The 27806-nt window shown below is 39.9% G+C and overlaps 1 protein-coding gene across 4 annotated transcripts in view; it reads left to right on the forward strand.

Annotated features, from left to right (window-relative positions):
- The window catches only part of SH3KBP1 (SH3 domain containing kinase binding protein 1), a 174811-nt gene that overhangs the window by 94641 nt on the left and 52364 nt on the right, over nt 1-27806 (forward strand). For all 4 annotated transcript variants that reach the window (XM_070750739.1, XM_070750737.1, XM_070750738.1 and 1 more), the window contains 7 exons: nt 5409-5484; nt 6779-6873; nt 16623-16724; nt 17364-17412; nt 18917-18997; nt 20579-20741; nt 25069-25154. In XM_070750739.1, the coding sequence (XP_070606840.1) occupies nt 5409-5484; nt 6779-6873; nt 16623-16724; nt 17364-17412; nt 18917-18997; nt 20579-20741; nt 25069-25154 (652 nt within the window). The remainder of the gene's footprint in view (nt 1-5408; nt 5485-6778; nt 6874-16622; nt 16725-17363; nt 17413-18916; nt 18998-20578; nt 20742-25068; nt 25155-27806) is intronic.

A 27806-nucleotide genomic window follows, 5' to 3' on the forward strand; every position in this document is an offset into this window, starting at 1 on the left:
AGCTCTATGGTAATTGTATTTTTAGCCAAAACATTGCTCTTATTTAAAGTTCTGTTAGTACAGACTCGTAAATTTAAGCTAGGAAATCAAAGTCCTTTCTTCAATCTTGTCTTTCTAAGTAGAAGTAGTCAGAAAATTGGTTAGTTTCTCCAACTGAATGATCATATATTTATTCCTCTTTCCACCCACTTAATATTTTGAAATCTGTACTTAAAACTGTCATGATTAACTATCGAAGATGGAAAGATTGCATATATTGCATATAAAGCAATCTGTTTGCAATCTCATTGTGAAATGTGTTAGCAAAGACTTGTCTTTGATTTTTAAAATTTCTAAAGCCATATTTCATCATCTTCATCATTCTAGCCATTGTCTATTAACTGCAGGATGAAGGCCTCTTCTGCTTGTTTTCAACCAGTACAGTTTTGAGCTTTCCTTTGCCAGTTGGGACCAAAGTACTTGCTGATGTTGTCAGTCCATCTTTGTGGAAGCGTTTTATCAAGTGGAATCCATTCTAGGATTGCCTTAGGTCATCTGCCATCAATTCTTCTTGCTATGTGACCAGCCCATTTCCATTTCAATTCTTTTACTCTTCTGATGGCATCATATATTTTGTTTTTTCTCTAAGCCATGTGCAGGTCTTTCTTATCTTGTGATGCTGGGCATGTTTCTTTCCTTGGCTCTTTGTGCCATTCATAGATTTTGTATTGATTGTGAGGGTAGTGTCCATGTTTCGCTGGGCATATGTTAGAATAGATAGCACATTCTAATCAAAAACTTTTCAGGCATAGGAGGAGAGAAACCATATCTAATTGCTTAATAAGTAGTAGTGATTGTAGTGACTGATAGTAGAATTCAGCTGAGACATTAATAAGTAGATTATTGGGAATTAATCATCATAGTAATTCTATACACTGAGCTTCTACCACCTCTTACAATACTAGAGAACACTGTACAGTATCTACAGTAGAAACCTTCAACTTTCTAGATTCTATAATGCAGCGTTTCCCAACCGGTGTGCCGCGGCACAGTGGTGTGCTGCGAGACATGGCCAGGTGTGCTGCGAGAAGCTCCAGCTGGGCGGGGCGCTGCCGGCGCCCCTGCCTGAGTGTCATCCTGTGGATGGTCTTGGGCTTCACAGTCGCTTCCTGGTTCCCTCTCCTCCCACCACCTGTGTCTCCCACCGTCGCCTCCCACCAAGCCGTCGCCCGTTGCCGTGGGTTCCTCGATTGGGAGCTGCCGCTTCCCTCTGTCCAGCTCAGCCACGCTGCCGTAGAAAGCACAGAGGTTATTGCCACCGCTTCTGCCTCCACTCAGGGAGCCACCGTGGTTACCGCGCCTTTTCCTCTCCCTCAGCTCAACCACGGTGGCTCCCTGAGTGGAGGCAGAGGTGGCGGCAATAACCTCTGCACTTTCTACGGCAGCGTGGCTGGGCTGCCTGGAAGGAAGCGGCAGCTCCGAGGAATGAGGCGCTGGCGGTAGACACAGGCGGAGGGAGGAGAGGGAACCAGGAAGCCACCGTAAAGCCCAAGACCAGCCACAGGACGACCTTCAGCCAGGGGCACCGGAACCGCGCGCAGCCATGGTGGGAGCAGCATGAGGTAGCAACGAGGCGCAAGGACAAGCAGGCAGCTTGGCGGAGGGGAAGCGCTGAGGGGCTCTCCTCCTTCCCTCCCGCCCTGGCTTTCGCTTCGCCCCATGATTTCCCCGCAATTTCATCCAGGCCACCTCTTGCCTCCTTTTGAACTGCGGGGAAATCTGCGGGCAAAGCAAAAGCCAGGGCGGGAGAGAAGCGCGGGGGTGGGGAAGGAGGAGAGCCCCTCAGCGCTTCCCCTCCGCCAAGCTGCCTGCTTGTCCTCGCGCCTTGTTGCTACCTCCTGCCTTTTTCCAGGGGCCTTTGGAAGGCACCCAGGGAAGGGGGGGTTGGGGGTGGCTGCAGCGGCTTCTCGTCCTCCTCATCCGGCTGCTAATGCCCGCCCGGCCCCTCTTGCAGTCCCTTCACGGAGCGCTTTTGTCCCAGGCTGTCAGCGAAAGGGCTGCAGGACAGGCGGGGCAGGCGTTCTTCTCACAGCTGAGGCAGAATTTGGAATGTCGGGGGTGTGTGCGTGCGGGCTCCGCATCCCCCTGCCACCCGGAACATTTAAAATAAGAAAAACCTTCGCCGGCCTCCGCAGAGAAGAAAGGAAGAGAGAGAAAGAGAGACAGAGCAAGAGAGACATAGCAAGAGAGGCAGAGAGAGAGAGAAAGAGAAAGAGAGAGAAAGAGAGCTAGCAAGAGAGAGAGAAAGAGAGACAGAGAAAGAGAGACAGAGAGAGAGAGAAAGAGAGAAAGAAAGAAAGAAAGAGAGAGAGAGAGAGAATGAAAGAGAGATAGCAAGAGAGGCAGAGAGAGCAAGGGAGAGAGAAAGACATATAGGGAGGGAAGGAGGGAGAGAGAAAGAGAGCAAAAAAGAGAGGAAGAAGGAAAGAGGGATGGAGAGAGAGAAAGAAGGGAAGGAAGGAAGAGAGAGAAAGAGTGAGGGAGAAATAGAGCGAAATGGAGGAAGATTTTTTTTTGTCAAAACTTTTCTTTAGCCACCCCCCCACCCCCACCCCGTTCAGTGTTCCCCAGGATTTTGAAAATATGAATAATGTGCCGCAGCTCAAAAAAGGTTGGGAAACACTGCTATAATGTATCAGAACTTAGAATTGACACCTAACTTCAAAAACATCATTAAGCAAGCACAACAAAGAATGTTCTTCCTGTGCCAATTCAGAAAGCTCAGACTGCCGAAGGAACTACTGATACAATTCTACAAAGGAATTATTGAGTCTGTTATTTATACCTCTATAACTGCTTGGTTTGTCATAGAAACCAATCATGGCAGACACAGATTTCAACAGATAGTTCATTTCCAAACTTCTGGTTGGCCCATTGGCCTGATTTTTGCCATCCCAGGCTTCAGGAGGTTTTTTTGAAGCCTGAGGAGAGTAAAAACGGCCACAAATAAGCCCAAAAAATCAGCTGGCCAGCAGATGCATGCGCGCTGGAGCTGACATAGGGCAACACCTCATGTGCCCTCAGATATGGCTCCACGTGTCATCTGTGGCATGCGTGCCATAGTTCGCCATCACTGCTATAGGGAATTCCAAACTGGCCAGACACAAAGATAAATTTTCCCTCTGCTATCAATCTGTTAAACAACTAATTCCCACAAACTATCTATGTCCTAGGATGTGAAACTACCTAGTAAGACTGTATTAGTGCAGTATTGAAATCTGAAGCCACTTCTCCCCTTAGGCCTAAACTTCCACCAACCCCTGAGTCATTGATGATAGGAGGGGAGCAGGATTTAGAAATTTAATAAATCCTAGATTTCCGTAATTATAATGTGACCCTTCAATACTTAGTAGCTGTTCTGTCTGGGTTTTCCCAGACCTCCACACCCACTGAAAAATAGCCAGACACTCTGGTAAAATCCAAAAGTAATTTATAGCAGGAAAAAATAAGCACAAAGGAAAACCTGTCTTCACAGCAGACAGGTTACAATACTTTACAACAGGGTCCTGATGTCCAGTCAATTCCAAAAGCTTCTTGCTGGCACCCCCCCCCCAAGGTTTCAAGAGTCCAAGGCACAAACCAGGATTGTAGCCACCAAAGTTCACAAACAGGTCTCACGAATCTCCAAGATAAAACTCCACAAGCCAGGAAGGGTGGGGCCGCCTTTTATCCTTTCCCAAGCACCACACCCAAACCCAGCTGCGACCCCTAATGCTGGAAATATCTGGCCAATTGCGTTCTTCTCTCGTTAGCTCTCCTCTGTCGCATATCTATGAAGTCACTAGCATCTTCCCCCAGGGAATCCAGGCTGCTTGCTGGGGAGAGCTCCCCCTGGTGGAACTCTGGCTGTCCTTCATCTTCAGCCTGGGATTCAGCTTCTTCATCAGTCTGCCCCTCCTGGTCCTCATCCTCTGAGCCGGACACCGACAGCAAATCAGCCATTCCCGGAGGGGTCCCAGGCTGAACCACAACAGTAGCCAAGAAAGATTTCCCAATTGCTCAAAATGGGTTGGCTGACCAGCATGTTAGAGCCCCTAAACTTTAAAAACATTTCCATCATTCATACCCTGACAAACCCAAATTACATTTCTCCTTTTATCTTCCTCCTCTCCCTGTTTGTTTGGTTTTTCTTCTCCAAGACTAACATCACAGTTCAGAGAGGCAGCACGTAAGGTCCACATTGTGACCTGCCATTCTGTTAGAAGGTGGGGGAGGATGATTTGCTGGTGGGTTTTTTCCCCTCATGCTTTTGCTTTTGTTGCAATTGCTTGGGAAATAGAGAGGGAAATTGTCTTCTGAGATAGAGAGACTCCCTTCCAGCCTGGTTTCTAAGCTGTCATACCTTGAGAGTTGAACCATTATCTGCGTAGCACCTCAAAGTTCTCAAAACAACTTTGCTACATCATATTGGCTGCCATTGGACTGGTCAGGGGAGTTGGGTAGGGGGATGAAATAATTATTTTGTACTTTACTCAGACTTTTTCAGATTTTGCCTGACTTTACTGCAGCCACACTCTCAGTAAAAGTTCTGATTAACTCTAAACTAGATTACAGAATTCATATTTTTCCATAATTACCCAGGCATAGTTTTTCAAATTCCTTTTTTACATAAAACAATACCCAATGTTATTCTTCAGAATATATAATGTAAAGGGCTATTTTGAAATAACTGATAATATTTGGATATTTTTTATCCAGGTAGCAAAGGGAAATAGGTGTTTTCAAGCAATAGCTATAATTTCCCCCCTAAAAATATTGTAGATGGTAGAATATAAATATGTTTAGTTTTTCTTTTATATTTAACATATACTCTGTTGATTATTTTAACTGCTAATTACATATTTTTCCTTCCATAGTGAAATTTTCATTTTCATTTTTTAAATGTTTCTCTTTAGTACGATCAATTACCTTTAAGACTGGTTTTTAAATGATAAATTTTATGGAGTAAATTACATTATATTAAATTCTGTTTAAACAATTTTATTTTACTGAGAATACTGAAAGCTTAAATACAGTTAATAAACAATCAAGACATAATGGAGTTAATAGATACTTTAGAACAAGCGAGTATCAATAATATGTTAATATGATTGCAAATGCCATAATTTACTGAGTAGCCTCAGTAATATGAATGGCTATATAACGTCAATTGATTGATAATTTCTTTTGCACAAATATATAATAAAGCCACAAAGAAGCAAGAACTAGTTAAATATATTTGTTATTTAAAAATATGTTTTAATTAAAACAACTAAAGATATTGCAGCATGAATTGAATCAGTTCATATTTTCATTAACTATTGTCATTTGGATGAGCAAATAATGAGTGGTGTTATTTTTTAAATGACAAATTATTTTTATGTTTACAGACAGTTGGAAAAAGAATGCCCACAGCTACAACAGTTCAAGAGGCAAGAAAAATTGAATTGGATAGCAGAACAAAGAGTAAGTTCCCCTGGTTGAAGAAATTTGGGGGGGACACTATAAGATCAAATTACCCAAATAAGTGATGCTCTATGAACAGGATAACATCACAGGGAACTGCTTAATTCTGCAAGATTTTATATAGGAAAAATATTTAGTGCAATGAATTTGAAATTGTACTAAGCAAAATCACAACTTCTCTATGGAGGCATTAACCTGCTGTGAAGTACTTTTTTGACTTTTGACTCCGAAACAGTGAATATTCTCAATTTTAATTGAGAGTTATATCCTCAAAGGCTGATAACAAATTAAGCAAATTGCTGGTTCAGCTTGTAAGAACATACTACTACTACTACTACTACTACTACTACTACTACTACTACTAATAATAATAATAATAATAATAATAATAATAATAATAATTTATTAGATTTGTATGCCACCCCTCTAAAAAGGACTAAAATACTATGGCTCAGAACACTATAATACTGTATCCAATAAGATAACAGAACCATGCCTTTCAGTCTTACCTTTTTTGTTGATTCTGTCACTTCTGATTCTGAATGGCAGCACAAAGCATCTCTTACAAATTCATTTTTTAAATAATCTTTATAAAATGCAAAGTTTGAATATGCGGTATTACCTCCTTCCTAGGACTCTGACAAGGTGACTGACTGGCTTTATGTCTAAGACAAGACTGTTGTGTTTTCTAGCCTGAATGCCTTAATTACTGCACCAAATTGGCTCTTGTATCTGTAGTTAGTTGATTCCTAAATTACCAATGAAATGAATTGAATATAATTTTTAATTGAAAGAGGGCCATAGTATTACAGCCTAATATTATGCTTCTGCTTTTGTATAGCAGTCTGATTACCATTTCCTTTGGGGTTTTTGCTTTATTGTTTATTTACTTATTTTCCGCCTTTATGATTTTTTACAAATAACTCAAAGACAGTAAAGTAAACATATCCAACACACCTTCCTTCTTCTAAAGAGTCTTCCTCATAGCATCAAATTTAGGAAGAGAGAAGTATTGCTATAAAGCAAGATTTAACAAAACATTTTCTCCCCGAGTCCTCGGAGAGGGGCAGCATACAAATCTAATAAATTATTATTATTATTATTATTATTATTATTATTATTATTATTATTTCCAATTAGTGCTGTAGCTTAATGGCTATTTCTGCTGAAATCTTCATTACTGTTTATTGAAAATTATTTTAATATAATTCTATTTCTTGACCTAGAAAGCTTGATTTCTTCACATTTACTTCTAAAGTTTTTGAAATGTATTGAAATGTACTTTTCCCTTTAGTGAAGGACTATTGCAAAGTTATATTTCCATATGAAGCACAGAATGAAGATGAATTGACAATCAAAGAAGGTGATATTGTTACTCTTGTCAATAAGGTAATTATATATTTTTTTGTTTACAAACAGTCATATCATCTTATATTCATCTTAACTATATTGGATGAACTAATAAAACTTCTACTTTGTTTGCGCATGATGCCTAATGTTTAGGATTTTTCAAGAGTTTCTATAATAAGAAAATATCACAGTGTCCAGAGTTTGATAACAGACTGAAACTGGGTGAACTTTGTTTATTTATGCATTACAAACAAATAATTGAACTCTGCCATATGGAAAAAGTATTCGTTCTCCAATGTACTTGCAAGGAGAGTCCAAGATGGGTTATTCTTCAGTCTGATTGGTAGGGACTGAGTTTTAATTTAAATAATTATTAGGCAGGCACCACCTCCCCCCCTTAGCCCTCCAGTCTAAAAAACTCAGTCGCAGTAAAGGGACTCCCGAGTTGCTTCTCTTGCATGATATTGTAATTATTCTCTATTTCTTGTTTTTTGTATTTACTAATCACAGTTTCTTTTTTCCTTTCTTTTAGGTGCAGATGGGGGATTTTCGCCTCGGGCGGGCCTGGGTTCAAAACCTCCCGCGGGTTTACCCAGTGCCTGCAGCTCCTCCCGGTTGGAACCCACACAGACAGAGGAGACTCTGCAGGGCCGCAATTGTGGGTTCGGGAGTGAGCGCCCAGGTAGCCTACCCCCGAGGTGGCACCCGGAGGTCGAGGAGGTGGTTGACGCCTCGGGGGGGTCCGTCCCCCCCCCGGCGAACATACCACGGGGCCAAGAGGAGGCGCCTCTCACCAGCGGCCCGCGAGAGAGGAGGCTTCCCCTCCCACCCACCCCCGAAGGAAGAAGGCAGGCGAGAGCCGATCCGCGCCCAGTTAGCCTTACAACAGCGGATCGGCTCTTCGTAGAGCATTGCCGGCGGAATTAAGGATCGCAGAGAGCGGGAATCGCCGGCCTCCCGCCCGCTGGCAATGTATCCATCGGTTGCCAGGGATACAGCCGGCAGCCATCTTGGTGAGGTCACCACGGCAACACTCGGCGGCCATCTTGGGATGGTCCGCAGGTACCTGGCAGCCGACTCTCACCCAATCAGGCCCCGTCGCAATGGCGACCAGGCGGCGGCCATGTTGGTGAGGTCGCCGGTCCGGAATTGTACCGGGAGGCAGACCTCGTTGGAACAGTGTAATAGCGCAGGCGCAGAAGGGGAATCTTCGCCCCATTTTCGCTTTCGTTTCCTGGTAGCGGCCAACAATTGCAAGGAGCCCCGTGGATACCGCAGCAAGTTTCAGACACTCAACTGAAATCGTGAGTTGCTACTAGGGGCATGGCTGACCAGGCAGCGCCAGTTGGGGAAGAGGCTACAGTTTCCAAGCCTAGCACCCCCAAAGAAAAGACCTCCAAATCCAAATCATCTCAAAGCTCCTCATTAAGAGATGCAGAGAAGCGCATCAGAGCGCTTGAAAAGCAGTTGGAGGCATCACAGAAAGCAACTGGGCCGGCTTTACCCCCCATCCAGCAATTAAATGCCAATCCCTCCATTGCCTCCCCCACCTTTTACCAAGGGGTAACAACCTCGGCCTCAGAGAGGGATTGGTCCCCAGAGAGAGGGAGCCAGACCTGGCTACCACCCAGGACTGAACCCTATGACCTGGGGAGGCAAGCTGCGGGGTGGCCCTCCAACTACCCCCCCACGCAGTCCTTGCAATACGCGCAGACAGCCACCTTCACCCCTACGGCGGCAGGCCTTCGCAATACTCAAGATTCCTGGCAGAGCATGCCCCCGGCCCTGCAAGAACTGATTACTACCACTTATAACCAGGGCCTTGTCACGGGGGCACAACAGCACCAGCAGGCTCCCGTGGGGCCTCCTCCAATGAGGCCTAGGGACCTCTGGACTGCTCCTGCCACGCAATCGGTCATGGAATCCATGGATGAGGACGAGGCCTACCGAGATGACTTCAGCGCAGCTGAGGATGACCTGTCTGGGGATGACCAACCGCCAGAACAACCCACCTACACGGGCCTGTTCAAGTCCTCCCTCTTCAAGGTGCTCCTGAATAAGGCCAAGCTGACCATCGAGCAGGCTGGCGAGAGTGGCCAGGCGGGCCCGCCAGAGACATCTCAGCCAGCAGGGGGCCTGTTCGTCTTTCCTAAGCAGGAAACAGTGAATATCCCATCTTCCCATCTGTTCCTGGAGACCATTCAGCGCCCGTGGGAAAACCTGGCGGCTGCCCAGGGACCCTCCAATCTCGACCGCAGATTTTACACCTTCGACCAACAGATGGAGGAGTTGCTGGAATTCCCAGCTGTGGACAAGCCCGTAACGAGCCTGGTATCTAATGCCTTAGTGCCCTCTGAGTCACAGGAAGGACTGAAGGCTGAGGACAAACGGGCGGAGAATGTGGCTCGCAGGACCCACCAGATGGCGTCCTGGGCCGTGCGAGCCGCCTCGGCGGCCTCGTTTTTCAACAGGGCCATGATTCTATGGATTAAGGAGATCCAGGACAGAGCTGACCCAGAGGACGGCAGACTGCGTCAAGACCTCAACAAGCTGTTGGCAGCTACCGAGTTTTCAGCAGATGCCACGGTCAACGCCGCAAAATTCGCATCACGAGCAATGGCCTCCTCAGTGGCCTCGCGCAGACTCATTTGGCTCCGCAATTGGCAGGCGGATGTCAAGTCTAAATGGAGTCTTGCCTCATCCTCGTTCAAGGGAAAGAAGCTGTTCGGGGAAGTCCTTGATGATGTCCTAGTCGAGGACAAGGACAAGAAGAAGGTGATGCCCAGGGCTGGCAGACGGCAGGATAGGCATTCCACTCCCTATCAACGACGACAGCCCTTTCGAGCAGAGCCCTCCTCGACCAACTCCCAGACGACGAGGCCGTACTTCCATGGCTCCTTCAACCAGGGATCCTTCAGGTCGGACAGGTCCTACCAGACGGACCGTGGTAGATCGTACCAAGGCCGCCGCCCCTTCAGAGGAGGCAACAGGGGCTTTAGGAAAAACAAGTGACTCTCAGTGCGAGGTCCCCTTAGGCAGCAAGTTGCGACTTTTCCCGGACATCTGGGAAACCACTTCCTCAGACGCGTGGGCGACATCTACCGTTTCCCAGGGTCTGCGGATCGAGTTCATTCGACCCCCCCCCAGCGCTTCCTACCTTGTCGTATCCCGTCAGACCCACAAAGGCGGCAACTCCTATACCGAGAGGTGTCTCACCTCATAGAGATAGGGGCTATAGAGGAGGTACCTTTAGCTCATCAAGGCAGGGGATTTTACTCGGCAATTTTTCTCGTGCCAAAATCCTCAGGAGGAGTGCGAATGATCCTCAACCTTCGGCAGTTGAATCTCTATGTGAAATACAGGAGATTCAAGATGCACTCACTGAGGTCCATCCTGGCCTCTATAAGACAAAAGGATTTTATGACATCCATAGACTTGAAGGAGGCCTACCTTCATGTACCCATCTTCCCGCATCACAGGCAGTTCCTGAGATTCTACCTCAACGGCACGCATTTCCAGTACAAGGCAATGCCCTTTGGACTCTCCTCCGCTCCCAGGACGTTCACAAAATTACTGGACGTCCTCACAGCGAGTCTCAGACGCCAGTCGATACGCGTGATGGCGTATCTCAACGATATCGTCATTCTCTCCAAGACCAGAGAACAAGCATACAGAGACTCACAACTGACAATCCAGACTCTACAAGACCATGACTTTACAGTCAACTGGCCAAAGAGCCACCTAACACCTACACATCGCCTTGCCCACTTGGGCACCACTATAGACTCCAACCTGGGGATGGTTTTCCTGTCCCAGGAAAGACAAAGGACAATCAGGACTCTGATAGGGGAGCTGGGGCTTCAACGCTACCCCACTCTCGCCCTGTTGTCAAAGATCCTAGGAACCTTAGTCTCGTGTATCGATATAGTGCCATGGGCGAGACACCATCTACGCCCACTCCAATGGTTCTTGCTGCCATATCAGAGACGCAAGACCAGCCACTCTCACAGGAGAGTCTCTCTCAGTACCAGGGTACGCAATTCTCTACAATGGTGGAGGTCCCCTTCGCTGACCAAGGGCTCCACATTCCTGGACAGGGACCTTGTTACAATAACAACGGACGCCAGCTTGACAGGGTGGGGAGCCCACCTCTCTTCACATATGGTTCAGGGACTCTGGGATCCTCAGGACCTGCTAGAAATCAATATAAATTTCCTAGAACTGAAGGCGGTTTCATTGGCCCTCCACAGCCTGGCGCATCTAGTTCGGGGTTGTCACGTACGCATCCTGACCGACAACATCTCCACACGTTCCCACATCAACCGACAGGGGGGAACACGGTCAAGACGGCTGATGAAGGAATCGACATCACTCCTCAAATGGGCAGAGGCAAATCTAGCCTCACTATCAGCGGAACATATCTCGGGCGTGGAGAATGTGTGGGCGGACTGGCTCAGCCGTCAGACACTCGACCCGGGCGAATGGCGACTGGACCCCGAGATTTTTCAGGAGGCGGTGAGGAGATTTGGGGAGCCGGTGATAGACTTGTTCGCTACCAACTTAAACACCCAGCTTCCCCGCTTCTTTGCTCGTTATCCAACCCCGGGCGTGGAAGGAGTGGATGCCTTAACCCTTCGATGGCCTCGGGGTCTCCTATACGCGTTCCCGCCTCTTTCCATCCTCCCCAGAGTGATAAGGAAGATTCTGGAGGAAAGAGCGGAAGTGATACTGCTAGCTCCGTTTTGGCCTCGTCGCATCTGGTTCGCGGACCTGGTGCAGCTATCGAGGTCTCCCAGTTGGAAAATACCGGAACAACGGATCTCTCTGACACAGGGGTCCTTCTCGCACCCGGAGCCACAGTGGTGGCAGCTAACCGTGTGGCGCTTGAGCGGGAGTATCTAAAACGACAAGCTCTATCCGACACGGTCATCGACACCATACAAGCTGCCCGAAGACCATCCACAAGACGTATTTACCAGGCAACTTGGGCGGCCTTCCACAAATTCTGTGAGCAACGACAGATGGACCCTCGGACGGCGTCACCGCACGTGGTTTTAACCTTTCTGCAAGCAGGACTAGATAAGGGCCTTGCCCCTAATACCTTACGCCGTCATGTCGCCGCTCTGGCCACCATTCTCTCAACAGACAGTTACCGGTCACTTACCAGACATCCCTGGATCAGGGATTTCCTGAAGGGAGCGGCCAACCTCAAACCACCAGTGATTCATCGTTTTCCTTCTTGGGACCTTCCCCTAGTGTTGCACGCACTGTCAGGTCCTCCATTTGAGCCCATACGCCAGATCTCGTTAAGGTTGCTGACTCTTAAGACCGCCTTCCTGGTCGCAATCACTTCAGCCAGGAGGGTCTCTGAGATTGCCGCTTTATCAACAAGACCAGACCTCTGTCGTTTTGACCCTAACAGAGTAGTGCTTAGACTGGATCCGGCATTTATCCCAAAGGTCAACACGTCCCTTCACAGGACTCAGGATATCATACTTCCGGACTTCTGTACTCGTGGGACTCACCCATCAATATTGAGGTGGCACAAACTGGATGTGAGACGAGTCCTAAAAATTTATGTTAGGAGGACTCAACCTGCTAGGACGTCAGAAGCCCTGTTCGTGTCCTTTTCCACTAGGAACAGGGGTACCAAAGTGTCTTCCCAGACTATCAGCCGATGGTTGAGGGAATGTATCTCAGAGGCATATAGGACTAAGGGATCCCCAGTTCCACAGGGGATAACGGGACATTCGACTCGGAGTGCGGCTGTCTCATCGGCCTGGCGAACCCAGGCATCTTTAGAGGACATATGTAGAGCGGCCACGTGGGCAGCTCCGTCAACCTTTATCAAACACTATAGGATTGACTCCTTTGCTTCGGAGGAAGCTGCCTTCGGGAGGAGGGTGCTGCAAGGGGTCTGTTCATACGAGGAACCCCTGGTCCAGTCTTGTCCCTCCCTGTGATCACAACTTGGGCATATCCCATCTTGGACTCTCCTTGCAAGTGCATTGGAGAAAGACCATTGAACTTACCTGAACGGTCTTCTCGATGCACTGCAAGGAGAGTCCAAACCCTCCTGACTCTGGGACCAGGGTTACTGTGGGGGGTTTTGAGTTGCATAGTTTGGTGTTTGGACGTTAAATTGTTTAATAGATGGTTTTGCTTTACTGCTCCTTCGCCTTACTTTAGACTGGAGGGCTAAGGGGGGGAGGCGGTGCCTGCCTAATAATTATTTAAATTAAAACTCAGTCCCTACCAATCAGACTGAAGAATAACTCTCCTTGCAGTGCATCAAGAAGACCGTTCAGGTAAGTTCAACGGTCTTTCCCAGCTAAGTATATTATTGAAGATAGTTGGAAGAGGGTTTTTTGTTGCTTTTAAAATAAAATATGAATTAGTTATTAATTTACTATCAGAATTTAGAACAGCCTATCACACAAATTCTTTTAATACATATTAAATATAATGCTAAAAAGTATTTTCAGTCTATTTTATTTCAATATGAGTTTATTTCCTCTCTTTTTTCAAGGGACAGTTGGGACTTTTCTAGTTCTAAAAAGTTTTAAAATCCTGTTTAAAAAGAAAGCTGAGAAAACAGGCATAAAGTTGGGATTATGTATTTCATAATTCAAATATGCAACCTGTCTCTATTTGACTCCTGTAGCTAAGGACTGGAAGGTGGCCACGATAAATCTAGTGGTTAAGAAGAGTTCATGGGGAGATCCAGGAAATGATAGGGTTGTCAGCTTAACATCTACCCCGGGAAAGTAGTGAAATTGCCAAAAGATAAAATTTCAAAACATCTGGAGACACAAATATATATTCAACATGACTTCAATAAGAGATTACCTATGAATTAATCTATTAACAGCTTTTTAAATATGTGAATAAACATATGCATAAGAACAAGCCATCATCGACCATATTTTTTCGGAGTACTGTATAAGATGCATCTCCCCATCAAAGAGGCTGAAAATTTGGATGCATCTTATATTCCAAATTAGCTTTTACTAAGCTTTTTTCAGCCCTAAGGAGATGCTAATGAGTGAAGCGATCTTCCTTGTTTTGCTAGCTAAGCGATCTTACCTTTGCCTGCTTTTTTCTTGAATTTCTTTTACTTTTCTCTATTCCATTTCTGTTTCAAAAATATAAATACAGTGGTCCCTTGACTTTCGCTGGTCCATCTTTCGCGGAAAGCCTATACCATGGGTTTTCAATAAATAAATGAATAAATAAATAAATTTTGAAAACTCGTGGTATACCTGTGGTATTTCTTTTATTATTAAATTTTATTTAAAGAAGCTGTCTTTAAATAAAAGCTCTGGTTCCGCCCCAACCTCCTGATCCGTCCCCTTTAATTCTCGGAGCATTGGTACACTCCACTTGAAGCCAAGCCTTACTGCTACCCTCTGCCACTGCCAATTTTGCTGCCACCAATTTTGCCGCCGCCGGGCCATCTCAGCTGCTTGGCGGCCCACACATTCCAGCTACTGCCGCTGCCGCCAATTTCACCATCGCCAAGGCCCTCAGCTGTGTGGCGGCCCACGCGACCCCAGCTGTCGCCACCACCAATCTCACCGCCGCATAGCCCCTCAGCTGTTTGGTGTCTCACAGGACCCCTGCTGCCACCGCTGCCACAGATCTTGCCGCCACTGGACCTCTCAGCTCTCTGGCGGCCCACGTGTCTTCTTTCGGCCGCTGCTGCCCAGATTGCGCCTCTGGATTTTTTTTATTCCCCATACCTCACCTTCTTCCTTCGGCAGCAACTTTCCTCCTCCTCCTCCCACCCAAATTCTGAGCTTTTATTTCTTTCCTAATGGGTTTGCACACATTATTTGCTTTTACATTGATTCCTATGGGAAAAATTGCTTCTACTTACAAATGTTTCCACTGAAAAACCTGATCACGGAACAAATTAAGTTCTTAAGTAGAAGTACCACTGTACTTGGTTTGGGCCCCTTTTGCAGCAATTACTGCCTCAATGCAGCATGGCATGGAAGCTATCAGCTTGTGGCACTGCTGAGGTGTTGTGGAAGAACAGGATGCTTCAATAGCCGCCTTCAGCTCCTGCATTGAGCAGTCTCATGTCAATTTTTGCTCTTTCTCTTGCCAATGTCCCATAGATTCTCAGGTGAGTTTGCTGGCCAATCAAGCACAGTAATCCCACAGTCATTGAATCAGGTTATGGTGCTTTTGTCAGGGTAGGCAGATGCCAAGTCCTGCTGGAAAATGAAGTCAGCATTCCCATAAAGCTCACCTGCAGAAGGATCCATGAAGTGCTCCAAAATATCCTGGTAGATGGCTGCATTTATCGTGGACTTAATGAAACTCAGTGGACCAATACCAGCAGATGACATGGCTCCCCAAATCAACACAGACTGTGGAAACTTCATACTGGACTTCAAGCATTTTGCTGTGTGTGCCTCTCTATTCTTCCTCCATACTCTGGGTCCTTGGTTTCCAAATTAGATGCAAAAGTTTCTGTATACAGACACACACACACGCACACACACACATACACACATCGTGTTTTCCCCCAAATAAGACCCTGTCTTATAATGTTTTAATGATTTTGATGTTGCCTTGCATACCGAAGTTTAAGATAAAAGATTAGCGCTGCGTGCAGAGATGATTCAGTGTGGAACAAAGGAAAGAAAAATTAAGATGATGTATTACAGATGTATGCATTTAGCAATCCTTTATTCTAATCAGTGGCCTTAGCCAGAGACCAGAACACAGATAAGCTCTCAAGTGTCCTCAATGACTCCCAGAGAGTTAACAACTGATCTTAAGAGTGCTAATAACCAGATGACTACAAAGAACAACATCCTTCCATTCCTTATTCTTAAGTTAGAACTGAAAAAGCTTTATGGATGAGAAGCAAATGTTGTCAAAGGAAAAAGCCAACAAAGTCTTGTTGCCTTTTGATAAAAGCACCTTTGAGACAACCATAACCTGGATGCCTGAGAATCTCCATAGAAAGTACAATGTGCCGATATACGGCTTTTATTATTATGATTTATTTTGTTATCAATCCCTTTAGCTATATCAATTATATAACTAGATCAGTGGCATTAATTATAGCTAGATAATTATAGCTAGATTCTGTAATAGTGACAACCCTGTTGCTGACCTTGGAGTTTCAGTGTTGCCAAACTGGAGCTGAGGGATAGGGAGCAGGGATTAGAGATAGAGGGGTTTATAAAATAAAATATTTTCTCTTGAGAACCAAGGACATTCTCCCACCTGGACTGTGGAAGGAGGGAGGTCTCCAGATGACCAGACAGTGCCTTGATTGGACCATGTGAATGATTGTTTGGGGTTTGAGGAAAACTTTCCCTTTTAACTAGGTGAAAATCGCAGGGACCTTAGAGTCAGTTTTCACCAGATATGTGCCAATATGATAATTCAAAATAAAAGTATTCTTTGAGGAATCTACATGCCTTGGAGTCCTGCTTGCTATGGATTTATTATTGTTTATTTTTATTATTTATTATTGAAACTCTGACAAATAGTGGGTTTACTTATTTTGTAATAATGTAATGTTTTACAAAATGAAGAATGAGAATGGCAGTAAGATCTTTCAAAAATTGGTAAGAACAGCACATTGCAATTGGAGAAAATTCCACTTTCTGAAGTAAGTGCTATGAGTTTCAGGTGAAAATAATTATACAAAAATGTGATGTAAACATATCATAACTACTGTTTCAAGGTATTTGTTTATTGTCAATTTGCAAGAAAATAGAATCATTGTCTTTCAATATATATTATTTTCTTATGTATTATAGGATTGCATTGATGCTGGCTGGTGGGAAGGAGAACTTAATTCTAAAAGAGGAATGTTCCCTGATAACTTTGTAAAACTATTACTTCCTGATTTTGAAAAAGAGGTAGGAGCAACTTGCCTATTATTGTAAAGCAAATTAACTTTTATATAAATGTTACCCTTCTAAACCATAATAAAACATTTAATTTTTTTTAAAAAATCATAATGGCAATAACTGTGAAAACTATACAGTTTTATAAAATAAAATCTGCACCTGGGCATTCTAAAAATAATATCATTTTTTAAAAATATTTGATAAATATTCATATTTTATAGCATCATTTGCCTGTCAGGTGCCAACTTTCATGGAGCTTTCTTGAGATTCTTAAGACTTTATTCTGTGAAAGCTTCCATAAATTATATTCTAAATAAAATGTCTGGTTTTAAAAGAGAAAAAACAAGAATAGATAATGGATTTCCAATACATTTAATTTGTTCCCACCTGAAACTGAGCTCTAATATCTGGATATGGTAATACATTATTCTAATAACATTATGCCTTAAAATAGCAGTTTAAATAACCCCAGATTATATGTAGTATATTTCGTGCAAATTTTATTTACAAGAGGACTATTAATATTTTCTTACTAATGGTCCATAGTCTCATTGGATACCTCCAAAAACGAAAAAAAGTATTCCTTTTACTTCCTTTAGTATTTCTTTGTTAATATTCTTTTATTTATTCATTTTCTTTTACTTTTAGAGACCTAAAAAGCCTCCACCTCCTTCAGCTCCTTTCAAACAAGGATCAGGTAATTTACAGCATCAGTAAATATACTCTTAAATATACAACAATCCATTTGGAATCTCTTAACATGCTTTTAACTACTGTATATATACCATACCATTTAAATGGTTAATGTGCAATTACAGGTAGTCCTCACTTAGTGACCATTCAAAATTATAACAGACCTCCACAGATATATTTATATTCCTACAGCTACCTCCCTCCCCCTTTGCTGCAGCTCTGTGATTGCTTGGCAGTTGACTCACTGTATAGTTACTGTATATCAAGAGTATAGTTGACTGTTTCCATTATTCTAGGGTGATGATACATTTGCCATCTTATAGTTAAAGGAACATATTAATGATAGCTATTGCTTTGTTAGCATTCCTATTGAAATTAAGTTCAATTGGTTTTTAAATATCATGATTTCATTCTAAGATTTTCATTTAGAATTATCACTTACTAGAAATGGAAAATATAGCTGTCCACTATTTTAATTATACATTTAATTATTAGTTCTCTTTGTTAAATAATTCTCCTGTAATATTTCTTACTTCTTTTTCTCTACCATTGGACAGTTCTGTCATGGAACTTCTCTATTATTGAGCTGAAGTAAATCACGTTCAATAAATTCAGCATGCAACTGTCCTCATTACACCAACTCTTATTCCTCCCAAAGAATAAAATAGAAGAAATATGAAATAAAGTCCTAAAACAAGTTTCATGTATTAAAATGTATAAACAACAAAGAACAATAGACAAATAACTGTAAACATACTTTCTCTGTATTTTGATCTTACATATGCATATGCATAATTATGATTGAGTAAAGGTTCACCCAAACTGTATGCTAATAAATGTATGCAATTTATTTTCTACATTACAATGAATCCACTAAAATTGTCTGGAAGGATGTTTTGAGGAGGCAGTTAGAAAGGACATTTATGTATTCTAATAAGCACAGGCAATACCGATTTAGGATGCTACACTTCATATCAGAGTTGTGAAATTACAAAGACTTTTTTCAGCTTAATTTTCTTGCTCCTGCAATAGGGCAGATGACTTTAATTAATTAATTAATTGGTCAGTTTATAATATGAGGTATAAATGTGATTATGGGTATTCAAGCTTCAGCTACAATAGAGATAAAATAAACTTTGGGCAATTCTGAAATATTGCTGAACTCACTTGTAATCCTCCAGTAAGAATTACTGTGATGGATCATTATCATATAAGCAAACCAAAGAAGTGAATCTCCTTTTCCTGTTAATATAGCAATGGTAATCACTTTTTGTGATTTTAAATTTTGAAATCTACTTCATTTGATATTTACTGTATCTGACAAAATGAATCTAGGTTTAACAGAGTTTAATTGAAATGGAAATATCCCTAAATATAAACAGGTCTATGTGTGTAATCCATAGAGAAACAGCCTATCCCATTTTAAGCGAAAAACTAAATTAGCAGAGCAGAAAAAATAATTTTATTGTCTTCTTTTAAAGTGTTTTGAACATTATGCTTTTTGATAGCCACTACAGATAGAAAGCATGAAATTAAAAAGATTCCTCCTGAGAGACCAGAATGCCTTCCTCATCGAACAGAAGAAAAAGGTAAAAACTGTACTTCTTTTTGAAAACCACTTTTATATTTTAATTTTTCATCCAAAAAACAAGTTGCATTTAGGTCTTGCTTGTCTTAACTTTTTGATCAGAGACTCAGAAACACTGTTAGAAAAATCTTTGCTGTATATAATTTCTGGAACAAGAATAAGGAAATTCCATATTGTAGAAATTCCATATTGTAGAAATTAACTTTTGAGTGTGACACATATGCCGCCAGTTCTGTTATAGCCCAAATTTCCCACTTGTATAATTACTTGTAAAATAGTGCCAGAAATATTAGCAGTGATGTATAGTTCTGTGAGTTTATCTTTTGTTTTTTTTTAAATCTGCATGTTATTTTTCTCTCTAAAAGAAAGTCCAAATTTTAGATGAAATATAAATAAGCTTCTTGAGAACATCCAAGGCTATTCCAGTATAAAACTTTAGATTCTCCAAATATTGATCCAACAGAACCTGGATATAACTGTAAAAAACTTTACTTCCATTCTAAAAAACAAGCAAATGCTGTTGCTTCTGAAGCAGTATGAGCACTTGATATCATTTGATTTATTATGTAATTGATAATTGTTGGATCAATTTATATAAATAATTAAATTTATTACTTAACTTTCCAAATGGAATATAATATCACTTCAGGTTGCAAATAAGCCCATTATCTGCATTTGAATTTAATGGGCAGACTTGAGAGACATCCTTCCTTCCTACTCCTCATTGGTCCATTAAATCATTAAATTCATCCTGTCATTAAATTGTGGTTCAAATATTAGAAAATAATCATATAATATTTTAGGATATAACGAAATTCAATTTAAACTACTTATACATTTCAATTACATTTTAAGAATTTCTTTAAAATATTCTTAAATTAAGCAACAGTATCAATTTATTAAGATTCACTTATTATTTTTGAAAATAAAAACGTTGAAAAATTTTAGCACCAGAAAATTAATTCTGTTTTTTTAAAGTTATAAATGAAAAATCCAATTTGGTTAATAAAAATATACTAATAATTTAATAAAGACACAAATGCAGCAGACTGAAGAAAGCAGAATAGAAGAGAGAGAATTGGAGAAAATCAGAAAACACAAAGATCTGCAAATAGAGATAGAAAAATTATAGCAAAAGAAAGCAAAAATAACCAATAAAGACAGATGCCTTTGATGCAATGAAAACATCTACAGCATCATTTGAGCATCACTGGCATTGACAAAATCAATTGCAACAGGCAGTTTTACTTGGAAGAGCTTATATCCTTCAACCTTTAAGGTGTTACCCTTAACACCATCAAATAACATCTGCTATTCCAGGTCCTCAGGAAGGACTCAATAGATAAAAATGCTAAAGCCGGTCTAAACATCTGACTATGTGATGAATCATAATTTATTAAACTTGTATGCCGTCCAATTCTCAGTGACTCTAGGCAGCTACTGTAATATACTTGCTGTGATAATAAATCAATTGCTAGGGTTTTTTTTCTCCTTTCTTTTTGTTGACTATTGTAGCTATTGCATTATGATCATTCAGCTTAAAAATGTCTTCTTTTTTTTTGGATGGAAAATTGATTTGAAGAAAGACCAGAGAGAGAGCAAAAAGTGTTAGATTTACAGAAGCCTTCTGTTCCTGCTATACCACCCAAGAAACCTCGACCACCAAAAACAAATTCTTTGAACAGACCTGGTACATTGCCACCAAGAAGACCAGAAAGACCAGTTGTGCCTCTGATTCAAACAAGGTATTTGAGCTAATCATTTGTTTTTAACTGCAATGATTTGTCAAGTTGATATCAACCTTTTTAAATTTTTCTGATCCCCAAATCAGTATTACCTCTGGTGATTGCCTGGACTAGTTCCTGCAGTTTTCTTGACAAGGCTGTTCAGACATAGTTTTGCCTTTGCCTCCTCCCTACAGCTTTGAAAGTGTGACTGGCCCAAGTTACATAGCTAGCTTTGTGCTTAAGCTGCTACTAGAACTCACAGTCTCCCGATTTCTAGCCTGATGTCTTAAATACTATACTGCCCCTGGCAGTCTTTGGAGAAGGACAGCATGGACATCCAATTAGTAAATAAATATTGATGCCATAAAGTTTTCTTAAATGTAATCACACTAACTCCTTTCAATTATTTAAATAGATCTACTCCAAACATGACTAAGTCAGGGTTTAACTCAGCTGCCTTATCTTAATACTAAAACAGGACACTATTACATTTCAGACAATACTTGTACAGATGCTATTAAAATTGATGTGGCTTTCTGGAAGTATACATTATTCTCTGCTATTTAAAAGAAGATAGATGAGGTCTACAGAATAAACACTAATTATGCCAGGCGCCACAATCTCCCAAAAAAAGTTCATATTAAATTAATTAAAAAATCAGTCAGAGACGAAATTCTCCATAGGACCCGAGAAGACCCTATAGAATACAAAGGGAGACAATTAGTGATCTTGAAACAAGTCCCAAAATGTGTTAGAGACTTACGTAAAGCATACGCCTTTCTGTCTGCCAAATTAACCAGACACAATATTAACTTCAGATGGCTAGTCCCAGAAGGAATTCTGATGACATGGCAAGACAAGAAAATAAAAATTGATTCAATCGATAAAGCAGAAGACTTCTATGAAAAACACTTTTATGATAACCGATCACTAGATATGAGAAACCAAATTGAAGTAAGCAACTCCCTACTACAACAGAACTATTAGAAAGTCAAGAATGGAACAAACAAACTGAGATAACTGATAAGGATAAAAAATTTGATGGAAAAGATGGCTACCCAGAAGGTCCAAAAGAAACTAGAAGCACAAGAGCAACTAAACCCAAATATAGATAACAAAAATATTGTCCCACTAAAAAAGACAATCTTGGGAATTGAACTCTACTCCGCTAACATAAATGGCTTAAACTCACCAAATAAAAGAAATAAATTTCTTAATAAATTATCCAAGAACAATCTAGACATAATAGCTCTACGAGAGGTCCACATAAAAAATAAATTTGAACACTTACTTAAAAGAGATAAATTGAGAAATCTGTTCTCATCATTAGCACATGAAAAAGAGAGAAGAGTGATCTTTTACATTAACCCAAACATTCAAGCCAGATTAAAATATAAAGATCTGGAAGGCAGGATTCTGATAGTCAAAATTCAGAAAGACCAAGAAATCATAACTTTAATTAATATATATGCCCCAAATGAAGGCCAAGATAAATTCTACAAAAAATTGCAGACTATAGTCAGAGATTATGCTAAAGATAACATATGCATGATGGGAGATTTTAATGGAATAATCAACAAAGAATTTGACTATAAAAACGGAGGTAATAAAAAACAAAACAAAAGAACTCTCCCAAACTCTTTTTTTGAATTAATCAAAGAATTTAAACTTAAATATTGTTGGGGAGAAAGGAACCCACAGATAAAGCAGTGGAGACCCTCCTAGAAGTCTATAATGAAGCCTTAGAAAAAGGCAAAATACCATTGTCCTGGACTGATGCAAATTTGGCCCTGATATCTAAAAAAGATACTGACCCTACGGAAATTGCAAATTATAGGCCCATTTCTCTACTAAATGTGGAGTACAAAATTTTTAGCTCCATACTAGCAAGTAGGATCAAAAGATATTTAAACTATTTTATAAATCCGGATCAAAACGGTTTCCTTCGAGGTAGGCAACTAAGAAACGTTAGGATGATAATAGACATTCTTGAATATTATGAAGTCCATGGTGAAAAACAAGTGGCTCTAATCTTTTTAGATGCCCAGAAGGTCTTCGATAATGTCTTTTGGAATTTTATGCTTAAACAACTGGAATATATGGATTTTGGCCAAAATTTTATAAACGCAGTTAAAGCTATAAATACTCAACAATTTGCATATATTACTATAAATGAAGACGCAACAACTAGAGTTAACATCCGGAAAGGCAAAAGACAAGGTTGTCCTCTCTCTGCTCTGCTTTTTATTCTAACGCTAGAAGTACTTACTAGAATCATCAGGAAAAATGATGAGATAAAAGGATTAAATTGTAAAAAAGAGTTATATAAATTATAGGCATTCACTGATGATCTTGTATTTATTGTAGAAGAACCGCTTGATTCTGGACCAAAACTGCTTAAAATTTTAGATGAATACGGCAATGTGGCAGGACTAAAAATTAATAAACTTAAAACTCAAATAATAGTTAAAAGTATGAAAGATTCTCAAAAAACTAATCTATCTGCAAAAAATGCATTTTGTTTTTCTTCCCTAAATGTAGAACCTTACTTTTTTCACCATTGAATTTCATTTTATTAGACAGCGCCCATTGTTCAAGTTTGTCAAGATCCTTCTGTATTTTGCACCTGGAGTGTTGGCTATTCCTGCCAGTTTGATGTCATCTGCAATTTTGATAAGTTCCCCATCTATCCCTTCGTCCAAGTCATTGATGAAGATGTTGAAGAGTACTAAAACAGTACTAAAACAGAGCCTTGGGGTACTCCACTGCATACATCCCTCCATGTAGATGTAGTTCCATTGAGCACTACGTGTTGAGTGCAGTTAGTTAGCCAGTTTTGAATCCATATGGAGGTGTTTCATGGGGGAGTGTGGGGAGCACTTCCATTCATCAGGTTCGAGGCATAAGTAAAGTTACTAGCATAAAACAATATTTAAAGACACTGTCCATCTTGCCAAGCAACAGATACTGTAACTTTTATAGACTTTGGTGATGTAATATTAACTAATATTGCATCATCTTGGTAAGTGATAAGCCGCTCCGAGTCTTCGGAGAGGGGCGCCATACAAATCTAAATAATAGTAATAGTAGTAGTAGTAGTAGTAGTAATAATAATAATAATAATAATAATAATAATAATAATAATAATAATAATAATGTGGCAGCTTCCTACTTTATTAGTTGGTTGTTTTGGAAACTAGAGCCAATATACATTTTTAAATATTATTTTTGTTTTTAGCACCCCAAAATTATGTAAGAACAGCTGTTTTCATGCTCACAACTTTTAACCTGTAGAACAGTGTAATAATCAAAGTATTCACATACTATAGATAAATATGAATGTTCAAAAAATGAGATGTTTTGTTAAAAAACCTGTGGCTTTGGGAAGTAAAAATTCATCAGTTTGGTCTGGTCTGGGAATAAATGGCACAATTTATAACATATGACTGATCCTTTTCCTTTTCAAAAATATAGCCACCTGTTTCTGAGTTGAAACCCCCATATACTATAGTCTAAAGCAGTTATTCTCAACTTTTCTAATGCTGCCGTCCCTTAATACAGTTCCTCATGTTGTGGTGACTCCCAGCCATAAGTCTAGTGCCAATTCTCCCAACAGAGCTTTAAGCTGATTGGCAGGACGGTCAGAGGGACACCCCACTGTAAACGCCTGATTTTTCGGATTGTAAAAATATGTTCCAAGGCACCAGAATAGAACCTTTAGTTCCTAACACCATGGGAAATTTGTCTTTTCCGATGGTCTTTGGTGACCCCTGTGAAACAGTTGTTTGACCCACAAAGGGATCCTGAATCCCAGATTGAGAACCACTGGTCTAAACCTTTTAATTCTACCCATTTATGCAATGCAAAAAGCTCCCATTTCAGATGATCAGTAGAAAGGTTTTAGTAATTCAAACCCTTAATGCCAATAGAAATCATACTAAAGGTTCTGGCAACAGATTTAGGGAGTGCTTAATAATTTTGTTTAGTTAGGTACCTCATATATTTTATAGTTGAATTTGCAGAATTAATTTTCCTTCATGTAATATGATTGAGAGAGTCTGAAATTATTTTTTAAATTATGGACAAGTTATCTTCAGTATCAAGGCACAGCTAACATTTAAGACATCATTTAGGATATTAGTGTGTCTAAAATAACTTCTTTTGACAGGTGTTAAGGAGAAACAAGATAAGGTTAGTCCAAGCAGGGTGCTGCTTTATTAGAGATGGGTATCTCTGACAGCTTGCTGTGACACTGGAGTGGCATAGAGAAATGCTTCTTTTACCCCCAAGCTAAAAAGTGGGAATGAAGCATTTAAATGAACATCTCTCTTGTTTTTAACTGCAGGAATGAAATTCCAAAAGTAGATTTGGTGAGCTGTTCTTTGACCAGCACCTTAGAAAAGGATTCCACTGAAAGAAGCAATGACATTGGTAAGTTGAAGTAAATTTTACATATATATGCTCAGGTTGCTATATAAAAAGAGTATTTCTTGTAATCTTGTTGACATATTTATTATAAAATCATTGTATACTTTTATATTTCAATGAAACACAAATAATGTGGCACATAATATTCTAAATATTTGAAATTTTTGCTCAATAAAATGCTAATATATTAATTAAGTTATTTAAAAACCTAGATTTTTAAAGAAATTATCTTTAATGGTTATTAGTTTAAAAGGAGTAGTAGAGCTCTGTAATAACTAACTTTGGAATTAAGGTGATTTTGTGAAGCATTTTAATTGGTAATTTTACACTTTTCATATATTTGCTGTTTTTAAGAAGCGTTCTAAATTGTAAAGATAAGTATGCTTAGCCTGGAAAGTGAGGTGTTCTTCTGTGATCACATATCTGTTAGCAAACCAAGTGTCATTTTCATATGGAAATATTCTAGTATCATCTGCTTCAATCACTCAGTTCTGTAACAACTGGGCTCCAGAAGACATGGTTTTGTAAGAGGAGAATCTTTGTATTCTAAATTGTAAGCATTACTACATAACATTGGTAGCATGCTGTGTTACTTTTATGATACAATTATTCAAGAAGTTCATACTATTAAAATTAAAACATGGCAATAATTAATCTTTATTTTGGAATAATACTTTTAATATGTTTTAATAGGTAGTTGTTTAAATAATAAGCTATAGTTTTAAAAAAGAATGATTTCAGAAAATGAAATTACAAAATAATTATGTATTTTAATATGTATTTAATATTCTGCTTTATGTTTACTAAATACATACTGAAGTATAGCAATTTTAGGTTCATTTATTCTTATTAGCCATAAGCCAGTCTTGAATTAATATTCTCTGGATTACCTGCTTCTTATAAATATTAGCTGTTGATGAAGTCCAACATATTTGTAACATTAGCTTAGACTGAGAAGAACATAGAATACTAACATGCGACATCATACTTTTCCTATCTTTGAATCAGAATTACAATTGTAATATTTAATTAATATAAGTGAAGGTCAGAGTACTAAATAAGAATAATAATGATACTAGAAAATTTAAATATTAATATTGCTTTTTATACTGTGAAGTTGTTCAAAGTCTTTTGTATTTTGATAACATGTAGAAATAATAAAAGAAATAAAAGCTTTTTTTGAAATACAGAATTATGTACAGAATAAGCATTACGTAACTGCTGTGACGCTAGAGGAAATATTTTAAATTGTTAATCACTTGAAAATGGAGAAAAGAAATATAAAAATAGATTAAATTATTTATGAGTAATGTCAGAGTAGATTTGAGGACAGATGGAGGGCAAGAGGTGAAATATATGAGATGTGAGAAATGTTCTCACCACCATCTTGGTAAGTTACTTGGCAGTGATACCATGACCATTGCAGCCTGAACTTCAGCTTTATGCAGGAATTCCACAATGGTGAAACAACAAAACGTTCATTTTACCAGCTCATTTCTTACAGAGGGGAATGAACCATGAAGCATATTGCACTGTGTGAAATAATTGCAATATTATTTCACTGTGATACACAAACTAGAAATGTGAGATTAATTTGTTTATGGAAATGTTTTATTTCAATGTCAAATGAATACTGACATTGTCATGTGCATAGGACTGTAGCTTCCGAAATAATGCATTTATTTAATATATTTTTCTTGGCATGAAGACTTTCAGGTATTTATATTAGAGAGATTTAGTGAAAAATGTCTTGGTTGGATTGTAAACATTATTTGTTTTTAATATGAATGTTGTGTCAAAGGGACTTTTCTTTGTTTTATCTATGACCATGTAAAGCTTTGGGAGGAAAAAACACTTAGTCCTATTGTTAAGTATGTGTATAGATCTGTTCCTTTTCTCCTCACACTTTTTTTCTTTTCTTTTTCTCTACATTTCCAGTGGTGCCTTTCTTTTTCTTTCCACTCATATTTCTTCAAGCTTTCCCCATTTACATCCCTTTATCATGGGTAATTCTTCTTCACTTGATGATGGTAAGGCTGTTTTGCACCTTCTGTCTGTCCTATCTTTTTTCAAGAAAGAGAATGAATGGCATCTACTGCTCCATTCTCTTGGCATCCATCTGTTTGGTTTGTTGTAGTTGTAATTCTTTAGTAACTGAGCCATTTCATACTGGCCGGTGCAATGCTTCTGAAAATATTGTACTTCTTTATTATAACATTATTCCTTACCAACAGCAAAGCCTAATTTTTATGCTAATAAAAAAGTGATCCCATCTTCTAATATAAATCAAAATGTTTGCAAGTTAGTCAAATGCAATAGTTCACAGACATGCATCAGCAATATTTTGAGAACTAATAAAGTGATCTTACAAGGATTCTGTATTTTTGCAGGAGTATCTTAAATAATAACCAATCTGTCTGTTAGTGGATTATTGCCAGGAAGCATAATTTTAAAACTTCCATTTGATAGTAGGTGTCCTTGCAGATTGAGCCAATTTTAAAGGTCATTCTTAAAGATATGACCTAATTTTACATGGATTAAACAAATGACAAGTAGGATATTAAGAATGGATTTATTTTATAGAATATAAAATTGTGTATTACACAATGGCACTGAATGAGGGATATGACAGAAGGTTTTTTAAAAAAAATACTA

The sequence above is a fragment of the Erythrolamprus reginae genome, chromosome 4 (genome assembly GCF_031021105.1).
Source record: "Erythrolamprus reginae isolate rEryReg1 chromosome 4, rEryReg1.hap1, whole genome shotgun sequence".
Taxonomy (NCBI): Eukaryota; Metazoa; Chordata; class Lepidosauria; order Squamata; family Dipsadidae; genus Erythrolamprus; species Erythrolamprus reginae.